A 14,519-nucleotide genomic window follows, 5' to 3' on the forward strand; every position below is an offset into this window, starting at 1 on the left:
TCAAGAGTCTTTTCTACAGAATTTTATCCTCCCAGACAAAAAAAAAAACATACACATTTTCACCCATTCGTCTTAATGCATCTAATCGAACGTTTAAAACTATAAAATACTAGTGAGTTGCAAAACAGAACATTGTTGAAAACCTGAAATGGTATTCAACACTAACCTGAGTATGATCTATAATTTGCCCACCAATGCACACATGCTTTTCACATAAACTTGCAAATTCTGCTTTGTTTTATAGTATCTTCTTCTTCTTTTTTCGGCTGCTCGAATTAAAGTCCAATGGCAGCATTGACAAGACAAATGCTTGTCCCTATTCACCAGTGTAACATAATGTAAACATGACCACAAATTCCTGTTCACAGAATTGCATGCGTCCAAAATTCTGAACATAATAAAAAAATGTAGGACATATGGCAAAACATTAATGCTGTTTTTCTGAGGCCACACTTTCATGTCTAAACATCCAATAAAACAATGAAATAAATAAAACATTCTGCTTGAGGTTCTGTAAGAACAGGAAGATAAGACGTTTAAGTCTAAGTTTTCTTTTTTCCACTCCATTCAGTACTTTGGGGGGATAACCACAACCGACTCCCCTTGTGTAGGTCTCCAAATTAGCACTTGGGCATTGTTGGCATTAGGTTTGACCAAGGCATTGGGTGGGATGGGTTCATTCACAGCCAAGATCTCTGGCTGTTTCTGAGTAAGATGATCCATAAGGCGAGCTCTCTGTCCCAGGGGCTTCTTGGGATCCACCTCAATAGCGAGCTGCATCCTCCAGCGGATGGTTCTGAGCAGGACCAACTCATCTGAGGCCTCGTTCATGGCCACCAACCAGGTGGTGAAGCGCTGGTCCCTTTGGATGGAGCTCAAAAGTGGTGGGACACTGGTGTTACCTGTGGGGACACTCCATGTCACACTGGGGCAGAAGTTGTCGTTCATGCTCACAGTGAGGGTGGTGCTCCTCTTGGTGGGCCCTACGATGGTGTAAATCTCAGTGGTACAGCCATACCATGGGTAGTTCACACCGTCTGAATCACTGATGGCCTGGATGTGTCCATCTCTCAGCTCAGGAAGCTCCCAGCTTGATCTACAAAGGTGAAGGGGTACATAAATAAATGGAGGTCTTCATAAAGTAACAGATTTCCACATTAGCTGTTTGTTTATTTTGCTTGTAACCACTAAAGTTGAGAAGTTGAGAATTTACTGTACTGTACATGATCAAATATATTGGGCCGTTTGAGGTCAATTTAATAATATAATAGTGCCTTTTGCATGAAATAAAAAACTAGTGAGGTCATCTATTGTGGAAGTCCATCTCATTGTTGCTAAAAAGTAAAATGACTATATTTGGCAGACACAAAAGCATGCTAAAAAAGACTGCTTGGGGTGTGTTCAATTTTTCTGCCATTAAGGAAACAATCCCAGGAACCCGAAGCATAAACATTACTAACATCCTGACTAGCCATTCTCATGAATGTCCATTGAAACTTAGATTACTTAGATTTCTTTTTGGTTTGTCTTTACAAACAATTATGTAGAAATGATTCCTTATTCAACCCTAAAGAAATATCGCTTAATATTAATCTGGATTTGTCATTTTGATCTGACCATTAAATTCATTCCAAACACGTCATAATAAAGGGATTTAACATTAACCCAGGTTTACGCCATACATACATTCCTTCTTTGCCATAGTAATTGAAGAAATCCATTTGGTTGCAGGCCTGGATCCAGCCAACTGTCCAGATTTCTTTACGGACCACTGGTGGCACCTGCACCCGGGCAGCAGCTCTAAAGTAGGGTGTGCGGTACCTCAAAACTACTTCGGACGTCTCGTCAATGACCGTAGGTTTAGAATCGATCGAAGTGTTCAGTTCGAGGACTCTGATGTTTTCGTAAAAACGTGCGTCCGCACTCTGCATGCACCCCATGGCGGTGACGCTCAAGTTTATTCGCATCCATCAGTCTCGAAGAAGCAGCATTCACATTATTGGGAATACATGTTATTTTAGTTATTAACTGTTTGCACTACTGATTACATTGTGTAGCAGGTGCATAAGTACATGTAGCTCTAGAAATATATAATAAATGCGATATATAAATATATTTTACATCAACAAGTATGCACAAAATGCTTTAAGCATTATTGCAATAGGCAAATAGTGATATGACAATGTAATAAATAGAATACATTTACAATAAAAAGAGTTTTTAAAACACATCTAACTTCACATTATTAATTGATACACAGTTACAAGCGAAGATTAGTGTTCAAAAACAGCATGGTGTCAGCTCACAGGTACATGCAATGAATAATACTAAATAAAAGTGGTGTAAAAGTCTGAGGAAAACCCTCTCCATGGAGTCCTGGAGTAATGCATGAAGAGCAGTTACATTAATAGCAGTAGCTGCAGCAGACGCCGGAGGTTCTCCACCTTCATAATCTCCATAACGGGACACCGATGAGTAGAAATAAACAAAAAGATCTCCATGCAAACAGTTCAGCTCGAGCTCAACACCAGGGCTGTAAGTTACAGTGACAGTTTCTAAAGTGCTACTGGTCAGATGTTCTGCTGGTTCCCTCGGGATAGATGAGGGATTTCTAGTGCAAGTCGCGCTCCTTTTTGTCGCACTTGTGCTATTAAAGGCTCGGCAGGTTTCCTGGCGTGTAACGAAACCCTTCAGCTGTCAGGGTTTATTTCTCTCTCTCTCTCTCTCTCTCTCTCTCTCTCTCTCATTCTCAAGCGGCTTAGGTTAGACTTCCCTTTCTGCAACCCTTCTCCCTGCATCCTGGGTAATGTAGTTCTAAACATTATATTTTAGATTACTGAGGATGATTATGAACATACACTTATATATATATATATATATATATATATATATATATATATATACACACACACACACACACACACACAATTCTGTAAAGCTGCTTTGAGACAATGTCCGTTGTGAAAAGTGCTAGAGAAATAAACTTGACTTGACTTGACTCTTGACTTGACTTGACTTGACTTGACTTGACATACACCAGTGGTGTAAACTAGTAAAACTAAAAAGTAGCCAAAAATACTTATCAAAGATATAGGAAACTACTCAAGATTCAAGATTTTATTCGTCACATAGTTATATACAGAATACAGCTTGCAGTGAATTGTGCATTAGATAAAAGGGACTATACATATAAAATGTTAGAAAATAAGGGAAAATATGAGAAAAACCATATAAGACAATGATAAAGATCTGACATAACATTATGACCAACTATCTTATATTGTGTTGGTCCCCATTTTGCTGCCAAAACAGTCCTGATCTATTGAGCATTAACACCATTAACTTCTTTAGCAATTTGAGTTACAGATGCTTGTTGGATCAGACTACAAAGGCCAGCCTTCGCTCCCCACGTGCACCCATGACCCTGTCGCCGCTTCACCAGTGTTCCTTCCTTGGACCAATTTTTTTTTAGATCGGTAAACCCCACAAGACCTGCAGTTTTGGAGATGCTCTGACCCAGTCGTCTAGACATCACAATTTGGCCCTTGTCAAACTCACCCCTGCTTCTAACACGCCAACTTTGAGGACAAACTGCTCACTTGCTGTTTAATGTAACCCAATGGGTGCCATGATGAAGAGAAAATCAGTGTTATTCACTTCATCTGTCAGTGGTCATAAAGTTATGCCTGATCGGTGTGTTTAGATGTGCAAAAGGGAAGTAAAATTTTTATGGAATGTAATAAGGTATGATAAGACCAAAACAAAAATGTAACAGTGACAATGTTAATGTAAAGTGCTGTGTGCAAATGCAGAATACTCAACAACATTTATGATTAAAAAAGAGCTAGAATAAACTTCAAAAACTTTAAGAACCAGATTTTGCTGTAGTTGGATACAAATATTGCCCGTCTCTCAGACTGCGAGGTGCATCGAGTCACAGTCAGCCCTGAATATTTTCTTTATTTTATCTAAAGTTATTAACTTTAATTGTATTTGTCCATTAAATAATGATGGTTCTTCTGCTTTGTGATACAGTACTGTGAAATTATTTTACTAACATGTGTCTTGTTGAGGACTAGTGCATCTTTTAGCCTATGTTTAATATAAGTCAAATACTCACTGCTAAATCCTGTTCAAATCAGATACTCTATTACTCAAATCATATTGGAATTTTACTCACGTATGTTTTTCAGGTACTCTGACATACACTGTGGTCACAGATGTCAAAATAGCAACCCACGGTCACACAACCTGTAACATTACATGCATTTAATTACATGCACCCGTGTAACATTACATCACAATAAATAATCTAATAAGATCTAAGACAAGACGGCACAGTTTGCATGTCCTGATGTTTCCAGATTTATTTTATTGGACATTTTTGGTATTCACACTTTGTATCTTTACATCTTAATTGCTCGCTTAATCTCAGAAAGGGTTGATAAATCCATATTCAATTTCTTAATTTTTTTCTATAAAGTGAATAAAGAATTGATGTGAGAATTCTCTTTGTCCTCCCTGTGATTATACCAAAAATGTCTCCTTTTGAACGTTTTCTATTTTCAGGATCCGTGATTTCGGCACACCAAAGTTTACTTTGTTATTAGAGCAGGTCTTTGTTAACACTGGACTGTTACAGCAGGTCATATTCCCATCTCATGCCCAGTGATGAGAATGTGCTGAGATCAGCCATGTTTCCAGAAGCCATGTGGAAGCGATGACCTGTTTGTGAGTCAATGATAACCTGTTTGTGTGCTTTTGGGAGCACTACATAGTCTTTCTCATCTCATGATCTAAATTCCCATTTGGTAAAGTAATGTAATAGAAAACAAAGGCTCAAGAGACATCTTTTTTACAATAAATAGTATTTAATAAGCACTATGAGTAGTTTCTGGGCAGCCAATGATCTATTAATATGGTCACATTTAAAAGATATGTGATATGATTTAAGAGATGATTTAATAGTTCAGAAGAAAACCAGAAAAGATTACTTGAATATTGGACTATTTTATTATTTTACCTACAAGCGTTCTTTAATATTCACCGGTAAAAAAAACCTAAACAATTGTACTTTTTTTAAAAGCTAATGCTCATTTTAAATAATTATTATTCTCTGTATTAAATTTGTATTTAGTAAAATTAAATTCAGTATATTTATTCCTTTTTGTGGTATAAGCACTCCATCATGTATGAGAGTTCGTCTACATGACTTCTCTAAACTGCATTTGTTTGTCTTGTAATAGTTAAAATACACGGTTTCACTGTTTCGCATTAATGTGCTATAATGTACACATGATAAAAATTAAACGGACAATTTTTTTTTATTGTATTTGCATGTGTAGTGACCAGGTAGTATGAAAAATAAGACATGTACAGGTGCATTTTAATAAATTTGAATATCATTAAAAAGTTGACTTGTTTAAGTAATTCAATACAAAAAGTAAAACTTGTTATTATATAGATTCATCATATTATTATTATATAAATAAACTTTTTAATGATATTCTAATTTATTGAGATGCACCTGTAATAGTTAAAATGGGGAAATCCAGGTTTGGGATTCAGATTTATAGTGTCAAAGAACAAGGTCTTTATTAAGCACCAAAAACACAGTCAAGGCACAATCCTCATATACTGCACCATCTCCTGCAACCTGTGTACTGTCCATCTTTTTTTCCCCAACTATTACCTCATCTGCCACCAATATCTCCGAACACCTATAGATTCGTTCCAATTTAATAATATAAATATATTAATAATGCAGGCAAAAATCAATCCATCATTTTTTTTATTTATGTTATTTATTTATGGTCCAAGCTTTTGTCCTGTTCACGACCCTCTAATGTGGAAACCACCTCAAGTCCTGACCATCAATTCATCTGACATGTTTATTACTCTTGACAAATCCCTTTCTTAGAAGTTAAGAGCAAAGTGCATTGTGTTCACTGATGCTTTAATGATGCTGCTTCGAATCACACATTGCTGTGAATACACTGATTTGATAAAGACGCCTAATAATGCAAAGATAAATGTTTTTTTTTAATGGATATAAAGCACCATGCATGCTCTCCATGCAATGAAATGTATTTTTTGGGATAAAATCTGTTTCCATAAAATACCATTTCCCTTCTGCCCCACACTTAATTGTGACATCATGGTCATAAAGTCATGTGATTTCTGACCACATGTTTTCAGTGCATATGTGAATCGGATTGTATTGAAATGTTGGAAGTCAGAATATTGCTTTAGACTGTTGAACCCGTTAGAAGCCACGTGCACAGATGTCTTTATTATGATTGCACCGAGAAAGAGAGAAAGAGAAAGAGAGAGAGAGAGAGAGAGAGAGCTTGGTGGTGTACATTGTAAAACACCCTGCACTGGCTGTGAGCACCGTGGGTGCATTTCATGAAGCCAGTCAGTTGGCGTGTCTATTTATAGGTATAGACTGATATAGAAGCCGCAAGAGTTACAACACACGATCTGGGCATGGACATGGTGGACCGATTACCAGGCCACGCTGCACAAATTATCCAGACAAGCAGACAAAACAAATTCTGGATTCTGAGCTAAAAATCCTGGCCTGATTTTGAAAAGAGGGGGAAAAATGCCTACGAGCCAGACTAGGTGCAGGACTAGAGATCGGAACAACGCGATGAACAGGGCGGAATTCATGTCCCTCCAGCAGCCGCTGCGGGGCAGCGCGAGCGCCGAGGCTCGCGCGCGCAGGCCGTCGCACAAGGCGCCGCAGCACGCGCACTCCAGTGCCGCAGACGGCGCGCAGCCGGAGCCGGGCGAAGGCGTCGGCAAGGACAAGAAGGAGCTCCCGGAGGAGGACTGCATGCAGCTCAACCCATCCTTCAAGGGCATCGCGATGAACTCGCTGCTGGCCATCGACATCTGCATGTCGAAACGGTTCGGCGTGTGCGCGCACGCGACGTCGTCGTGCGGCAACGCGCGCTCCATGGTCAAGCTGCTCGCGCTCACCGGCCACGGCATCCCGTGGATCGTCGGCACACTGGTGTGCCTCACGAGGAGCAACACACTGGCTGGCCAGGAGGTTTTGGTCAACTTGCTGCTTGGTGAGTTTGGACCATAAAATGTAAACCCGCAGTGCTCAAATAAATGCGCACCGAATAATCGAATAATTTCAGCACCTGTGTGTGTGTGTGTGTGTGTGTGTGTGTGTGTTGGGGAGTTTGCTGTGAACGAATTTGGACATCTTTAATGCAACAGCTACACTCTTGGTAAACAAGTGCACCATCTGTAACCCACTTTTGATTCTTGTGTCCAGATGCAATGGACTAAAATTTATGCTTTACTCTGTTAAAACCCTGAACTGGGGTCTGGATGTCCACTTTGCATCATCCATTAAATTTATCCAACCAAACAATTCGATTTACCAAAAGGGAAAGAATCGAATCAGCAATGAACATCAATTTAATGCATCTGCTCCAGAGTTAGAAAAGATAGATGGATGGATGGATGGATGGATGAATGAATGAATAAATATTGGCCTATTCATGGCTTTACTTCATTGCTTTAATTTTGCATTATGTTCTTAACACCACTAGACTAAGCGCCAACTTAGTGATCAATTTGTGTGGTATCTGTTTGTATTGGTCACATCATTCCATCGTAATCACAAAAGCAACATCAACAACAACAACAACAACAACAAAAAAAACAAGACTGTTTTAACCATACATGATCGAGAGGTTTTGAAGATGCTGTTAGGTTTGTAGGTCAGTAGATATGGGAATATAGAAGGGACAGAAGGAGAGAGAGAATCATGTAACCCTTTCCTTCGTATATTGTGCTCATTTCTCAACCGACACATGGTCTAATGTTCTATTTAGTACAATATCCTTCATTAGGAAATTTCGCATTGTTTTGAAATGTAATTCTCGTCAGTGCTGTCTGTACATGTAATAATCAATATGTACAAAAAACTTTTTCTCCTTTCTTTTTTCCATTTCCAGCTCTCTTATTGGATGTGATGACTGTGGCAGGAATGCAGAAGTTAGTGAAACGCAAAGGACCCTGGGAGATGTCACCCAGTTTCCTTGACTACCTGGCCATGGACATCTATTCCTTCCCAGCAGCCCACGCGAGCCGGGCAGTCATGGTGTCTAAGTTCTTGTTGGCGCACTTGGTCCTTGCAGTTCCTTTGCGCATTTTGCTTGTGCTGTGGGCCGTGCTGGTGGGTATGTCACGTGTGCTGCTGGGTCGCCACCACCTCACCGACGTAGGATGTGGCTTTGCTTTAGGATTTCTCCACTACAGTCTGGTGGAGACGGTGTGGTTGTCGTCCAGCACATGTCAAGCTTTGATCTCGATTGGGACACTAAACTGGAGCCCCTTGTATTAATCAGTGTGTGATTACCTGCAGGCTTTTAATCAGGCTAAAATCTGCTGGCCCAGTGCCCATACTGCAGAGTTATAGTGATAAAGCCTTTGTGCATATTTGGAGAGTCTCTAAAGTAGTTTTGCAACTCGATTTTAAACATTTTCTTTCCTGCAGAGCTATACAGACCTGATACGTGGGAGGCAGCAGGGATGCACACACCCTGGATAATACGATATAAACATAGCAACGTCCATGCAATAAATTCTACATGTTTTGCATGGTTATAAGACAAAAAAACATCCATGTGCGATGGATGCGATGAATCGCTTTGCTTTTTTTTTTTTCTGTTTGTGTTGTTGCTGTTCTGAGTGAGAGAATGTTTGCTCAGGGATTTTTGCAACAGCAATATACTGTGTCATAAAATTGTTTTATTTGGAATTGGATCCCATTTTAGCACAAATATTTGAGAGAAAAGGAAAAGAGCATGCTGTCCAGGGGGGTCGGGTGGGGGACTACAGTATTTTACTGTATATACACGTGTGTATGTGAGCGAATCTGTGAATATACATGCAAGAATTAAGGATTATTGTGAACATTTGAGTTGTATGTTGATGTTGGTTCTAGTGTGAGAGAAAAAGAGAAAGAGAGAGAGAAAGATTGCCTTTATATTGTTACCTTATTAACCTAAGTATGAAAGAAAAAAATGTTTGATAGAAAATCTAAATCTAAAAAAAAAAATTACGGTGCATTGTTTCAGTATAAATAATTATACATTCATTGTCTTTTTGAATAAAGTTCAGGATGCAACCATCTGTATGTTATCATTTGCTGTCCTTTTATAAGATATACCCTTATTTGTCCCACAGTGGGGAAATTTCTGGGGTCCGAACGTGTATTTGGGACGACACCACCTAGTTTAAAAAAATATATTTTATTTATTTAATTCAGTAATAAAAAAGCCAAAGCAATATTCAACAATGCAAAATTGTCCAGCTATTATATTATCACAACACTTCCTTATTACATTTTCATTCACATTGCCCTGGACCCATTGAAAAGCAGAAAGCTTGTCTCCTATGTTTAGGTGAAGGACACCAACTTTTGTAGCAGTGCTGAAGATTTCACAGCTGTCTTTGTCACTCCATTTCCTCTCCATAACAGTTATCAGGTAACAGTTGTGGTGCTGAACTCTGACTCAGCAGGCTATAAATACCAGTCCTCACTCCATGTTCTTTCAACCAGTACACCACTGGCTGGAGAATATCACGAGCAGTATTCAGTACACTGTCAGAGACAGTAAACCGTCTCATTGGTGGGAGTAGTGAGGGGAAAGAAGAAGAAGAAAAAGCTGTAGTTCAAACTAAATTACGCAAAGAATTAAAAAACACTGATTGGAAAGGTTCTTAAAGGTAACATTTAAAGCAACATGCTTTTGAGTTCTCCAGTGTGTTCAGTAGGTGTATAATATATATCATTCAACCTCATTTAAATCATAGGTTTATATTTAATGTTATTGTTGTATATGCTGAAATTGACTTTTTTCTGTATGGAAATATTTACATTAAGGGTATAGGAGGCTAGCATGTTTATGGTCAGTACATGTACTTCCATAGGAGAATCTTGATCACAGACAAGCTGAATAGCTGCATATTTCTTTAGGTTTGGAGAATAAAAACAGCTGCCATAACATAACTGATCACAGGAATCAACTTTGCACAGTGTCTTTCTTTTATGCATTTCAATACATTGGAATGTAAGAGGAATTAAACACTTTGGAATATGTGGTTATTGTAAAATAACCAATTTGGGGTGGTAACAACCTATCTGTGGAGCAAGCTTCATATCTGTGAAGAAAAAAAAACAATCATTTAGACTTCCTTTAGATAAACTGCTCTATTTTTTTATAGTTTTGCTGTCAGTTTGATGAAATCCAACAGTGTAAGTTATGTGTAAATGATGAAGCCAAGGAAAAGCAAACCCATACTGGGCTTTATTGTTTTAAAGAATAGCTAGCAGGCCTTTTTTGAACAAAAGATGTGTTTCATTGCGCAGGCTTTGTGATCTATTATCTAGCTTAATCCTTGTACAAACCCAGAGAGAAAAAGACAACATGCAATCGCTTCCTATTGGCCATACAATGCACAGATTGTGCTAGGGATTACAGAGCTCTAAAGGAAGAAAGGAACCAGTAAGCTGGTCAGTAGGAAAGCCATATATGCAAAGAAAATCCTAAGACAAATACTAGTGTGCAGTATGTAAAATGGTCATATGTCATGGACCGATCCTAATGCATTCTTTTGATACTCTTTTGTATCGATATGATTGATTCCCACAATAACATATGGATTCTACCCAGTGCTCGAATTGAGTCAAGTCTTATGGAGGGTCCCCAGTTGTTGTGTAATTCATATAATCTTTGGGACCTTAGGAAATCTTAGTCAAGGGGTCCCTAATGCCTTATGAGGGTCCCGGATTAAAAATTCCCAAATTGAGCACTGATTCTACCTGGAATTTTATTTTTTTTTACTGTGTTTTATATTTGTTTACATGAATAAGAACTATTGTTTCACTGTGTATCTGTAGCTTCTGAAAGAATTTGATTTCTAGTAAATTGATCTAAAAAGTCTCAACGTTCTTTTTTTCCTTAACAGAAACCTCAGTTAGTAAAATATATATAAATAAATAATAGTAAATATAATATAAATAATAAATTATATATATATATATATATATATATATATATATATATATATATATATATATATATATATACACACACACACACACACACACACACACACACACACACACACACACACACACAACAATTTGGTTTGTGTGACTGATTATATTTTGTAAAAATTAGCTTGATTATTAATGTTCGTAGTTTTTCTTCTTTTTTTCTGACATAAATGAAACTAAAGAATTTTAGGCCAATACAAACTATAAAATCTCACAAAAAGAAAAGGTTTTATAAAGCCTGTACACAAACGTTTTCTGCCATAGGAGAATCTTCAGAAAGCTCAAAAAGAACTCAACATTTTTTTGTTTCTTTATGGAAACCTATAAATTAGAAGCAATGTAAAAAATAATGTATGTGGCAATTTAAACATGCGTTGTTTGACTGATTATTTTGTTAAAAGTTTGCTCGATTGATGATAAGCTGTGCTTAAATGTAAAAAAAAAAAGAAAAAAAAAAAAAAGGCCAGGCAAACAGACTATAAAATGTCATCATCAAAGATTTGGTATAGATATTGGTATCGATATCGATATCGACAATACTAGTCTTCATATCGAATTGACCCATCCCTAATAGCCATGATAGTGTGCTGAGGAACATGCAGGGGGATTTGGGACGCAGCCTGTACACGCAATTTATTATTATTTTTTTAATAAATACAAAGAATAGCTATTAAACAGTTACAATTACATTAAAATTGAGGTAAATAAAATAAAAAAAGAAAGAAAGGAAGAAAAAAGCCGATTTCAGTTTCAGCTTGATTTGCGTGCACTGTGACGCAGGTTTCGCACTTCCGGTTTGCAGCGTGAAGTGAGACGTGAACTCCTACTCTAAAGGAGTAGTTTTTCAGCAAGAGTTGGGCGTTTTGTTAACTATTAAGAAGTCAAGTTCGATCCAAAAACCAAAGAATCTTCGAAATAAAATGGCCGAGAGCGACTGGGACACGGTGACCGTGCTGAGGAAGAAAGGATCCGCGTCGCAGGCCAAATCCAAACAGGTTCCTATGCTAACGTTTACGTAAGAGCTGAAGACTCAGTGCGGTGATTGGGTCAGAAAATGGACATCACACTGTTATTATTTATATATATTTTATTAGATTTAGACAGAGTATTGTTTAGTCGTTTGGGGGAAAAAAAGACAGAAGATTAGCAGGGTGCGACTTTTGTGTGGTGTTCAGCCAGTGAACTAGCCGAGCTAACATGGAGCGCGTGCATGTGTGTGATGAAATGTTTGTTTGCTTGCAGGCGGTGATTCAAGCCCAAAGACGAGGACATGAAGTGGAGACCACAAAGAAGTGTAAGACTTCTTCTCTTCCCCCCCCGACTTCCGTTCGTCGTCCGCCGTCCGCGTGCACGGCAGCAGGAGTCTGGTGATGACGTCATAACCAAAGTCATGTCCTTGTTAGTTGTGGTCATGACGTCATTACCCTTATTACAGAGTCGAGAAGAAATGTATTTATTTGTTTATTTTTATTTTTAGGAAAACGGCAAGACATTTGTTCAGGGTATCCGCAGTGGTGGGCAAAATAACGTAAAAGTCGAAAATTGAATACGCGAAAAGTTCGAAATCATTTTCAACAGTTCTCGATTTTTCTGGCGTCCACGTAACGCTGCTTCTGAAGCTCATTGAATATGCTTACGCAGCACTTTGGAAATGTTTTTGTCGGTTTCCGTGGTGTTGTGGTTCTTTTTATTGCTAGTCCAAATATAATTACGACTACAGATGAGACTAACATCCAATCAGATTTCTGTGAAATTGTTAAATCTTTTTTGGAAATTAACACAAGTAAAAAATTTAACTTTTTTACGATTTTCTTTTTCAGCTATGGGGAAGTGTACGTTTAGCGATATTTGGCTTGAAAACATTAAGTATTTGTGTTTTTGATGTGTTTTGATGTGTTGTGCTGTTGGAGTTGGAAATCTGTCTCCTGTACACACTTTCCCTTGCTGTCTGTTGAATATTCGCTTTTTATTGTGTGTGTGACGTCTTTGCTTTATTGTGTGTTGCTCTTCCCTGTAGGGTCAGCAGGTCAGAATAAACAGCATGTTGTAACTAAGAACACGGCCAAACTGGACAGAGAAACAGAAGAGCTTCATCACGATCGAGTGGCTCTGGGAGTGGGCAAAGTCATGCAACAGGGCCGGCAAAACAAAGGCTTAACACAGAAGGACCTGGCCACGGTGAGTCCACAAGGTCTATAAAATCGGGCACGGTTTTCAGGAAGTAGTTCGCAAAACAAAGCAACAAGGATGTTTTTTCTTTTCTTTTCTATTTTTTTTTTTCGTCATTGGTTAATCATTAACCAAGATATCATTTGACTTGTTGATCATATGTACATCATGATAAGAGATCAGCGGTGTGGACAATAGTGACGTTCTTTTTTTTCTAAAATAAATGTTTCATATAATAGTTTTGGGGGGATCTTCACTACATTTGAGTGAGTAATATCTTACAGCACATAAAAAACACTAATCCTTAGTAATTTGAAGCGAATTTGATCAATTGCATTGTCTAAAACCACAGCCATGATCCTACGGTCCTCACCAAGAGTTTCCACGGCGTAAAAGTCCAATCGAAACATTTCTTTAAAATGTTATAATTTAATGTAGATCATTGAAATGTCATTCTTATGGATGCGTATTTTTGGGCTTTTACTCAAGTGGAATCTTAAAAGGAAAACTTTTACTGAAGTTATTTGTGCATTGCTGATAGGAATGACACGGATGCTGCGATTTTTATTTTTTGATTTTTGATTATTGTTTTCCCCTCTAGAAAATTAACGAGAAGCCACAGGTTATTGCCGACTATGAATCGGGAAAGGCCATCCCCAATAATCAAGTAATGGGAAAGATCGAGAGAGCTATTGGTGAGATTTCACCTTTCTGATTTTATTTTATTATATATATATATAATAATATATTTAGCATTTGTCTCAAGAAGAGATGTTTCCCTTAAATTCTGCTGATTTGCAGGACTTAAACTGCGTGGAAGGGAGATTGGGCAGCCCCTCGATCCAGCTCCCGTGAAGAAATGAGCAAAAAATCCTCGAAATCCACCACTCAGCATGCAGAATCCCTCTCACTATTCTGGCCTTACAGTCCATTTCCACATGCTGCTGCGTCATTAATTCCCTTTAAAATGGTAATAAAACGCTTATTTTAGTGGTGGACCAAATGTCAGATTAATGACAATGTTATGAAATTAAAGCATGTTTGCTTACATAATACTGCTCTTTCTTTTCCTTCAGTTTGAATGGGCTGAACTGTTTCCTGTTGTGTACATTTGCATAATAAAAAAAAAAAATTTCAATAAAGTTTGCCATTTGATTTAAATCCATATGAGTGTAAATTTGTTGAACCTTTTAAAAATGTTATATATATATATATAGAGAGAGAGAGAGAGATTTATTTATTTTCATGACTATGAAAA

The 14,519-nt window shown here is 37.9% G+C and overlaps 3 protein-coding genes across 3 annotated transcripts; 2 read left to right on the plus strand and 1 right to left on the minus strand.

Annotated features, from left to right (window-relative positions):
- fam78aa (family with sequence similarity 78 member Aa) lies at positions 1-2,739 on the minus strand. The gene is made up of 2 exons (XM_046841877.1): positions 1,687-2,739; positions 1-1,096 (listed from the first exon to the last, which is right to left on the minus strand). The coding sequence occupies exons 1-2, from the start codon at positions 1,965-1,967 to the stop codon at positions 568-570; spliced, it is 810 nt and encodes a 269-aa protein (XP_046697833.1). The 5' UTR covers positions 1,968-2,739; the 3' UTR covers positions 1-567.
- A 3,302-nt stretch (positions 2,740-6,041) lies between these two features.
- On the plus strand, positions 6,042-9,162 carry plpp7a (phospholipid phosphatase 7a (inactive)). The gene is made up of 2 exons (XM_046841187.1): positions 6,042-7,082; positions 7,983-9,162. The coding sequence occupies exons 1-2, from the start codon at positions 6,608-6,610 to the stop codon at positions 8,369-8,371; spliced, it is 864 nt and encodes a 287-aa protein (XP_046697143.1). The 5' UTR covers positions 6,042-6,607; the 3' UTR covers positions 8,372-9,162.
- Positions 9,163-11,869: 2,707 nt separating this feature from the next.
- On the plus strand, positions 11,870-14,426 carry edf1 (endothelial differentiation-related factor 1). The gene is made up of 5 exons (XM_046841126.1): positions 11,870-12,087; positions 12,335-12,386; positions 13,110-13,270; positions 13,863-13,956; positions 14,063-14,426. The coding sequence occupies exons 1-5, from the start codon at positions 12,013-12,015 to the stop codon at positions 14,122-14,124; spliced, it is 444 nt and encodes a 147-aa protein (XP_046697082.1). The 5' UTR covers positions 11,870-12,012; the 3' UTR covers positions 14,125-14,426.
- Positions 14,427-14,519: the final 93 nt, after the last annotated feature.

Source organism: Silurus meridionalis, chromosome 27 (genome assembly GCF_014805685.1).
Source record: "Silurus meridionalis isolate SWU-2019-XX chromosome 27, ASM1480568v1, whole genome shotgun sequence".
Lineage (NCBI taxonomy): Eukaryota > Metazoa > Chordata > Actinopteri > Siluriformes > Siluridae > Silurus > Silurus meridionalis.

Bases quoted from the DNA above. Each gene is read 5' to 3' on its own strand.
- fam78aa (XM_046841877.1), bottom strand. From the start codon at position 1,967: ATGCGAATAAACTTGAGCGTCACCGCCATGGGGTGCATGCAGAGTGCG. The intron at 1,097-1,686 runs GTATGTATGGCG...TCACCTTTGTAG, and splicing joins TACTATGGCAAAGAAGGAAT to ATCAAGCTGGGAGCTTCCTG.
- plpp7a (XM_046841187.1), top strand. From the start codon at position 6,608: ATGCCTACGAGCCAGACTAGGTGCAGGACTAGAGATCGGAACAACGCG. The intron at 7,083-7,982 runs GTGAGTTTGGAC...TTCCATTTCCAG, and splicing joins TTTGGTCAACTTGCTGCTTG to CTCTCTTATTGGATGTGATG.
- edf1 (XM_046841126.1), top strand. From the start codon at position 12,013: ATGGCCGAGAGCGACTGGGACACGGTGACCGTGCTGAGGAAGAAAGGA. The intron at 12,088-12,334 runs GTTCCTATGCTA...GTTTGCTTGCAG, and splicing joins CGCAGGCCAAATCCAAACAG to GCGGTGATTCAAGCCCAAAG. The intron at 13,957-14,062 runs GTGAGATTTCAC...GCTGATTTGCAG, and splicing joins AAAGATCGAGAGAGCTATTG to GACTTAAACTGCGTGGAAGG.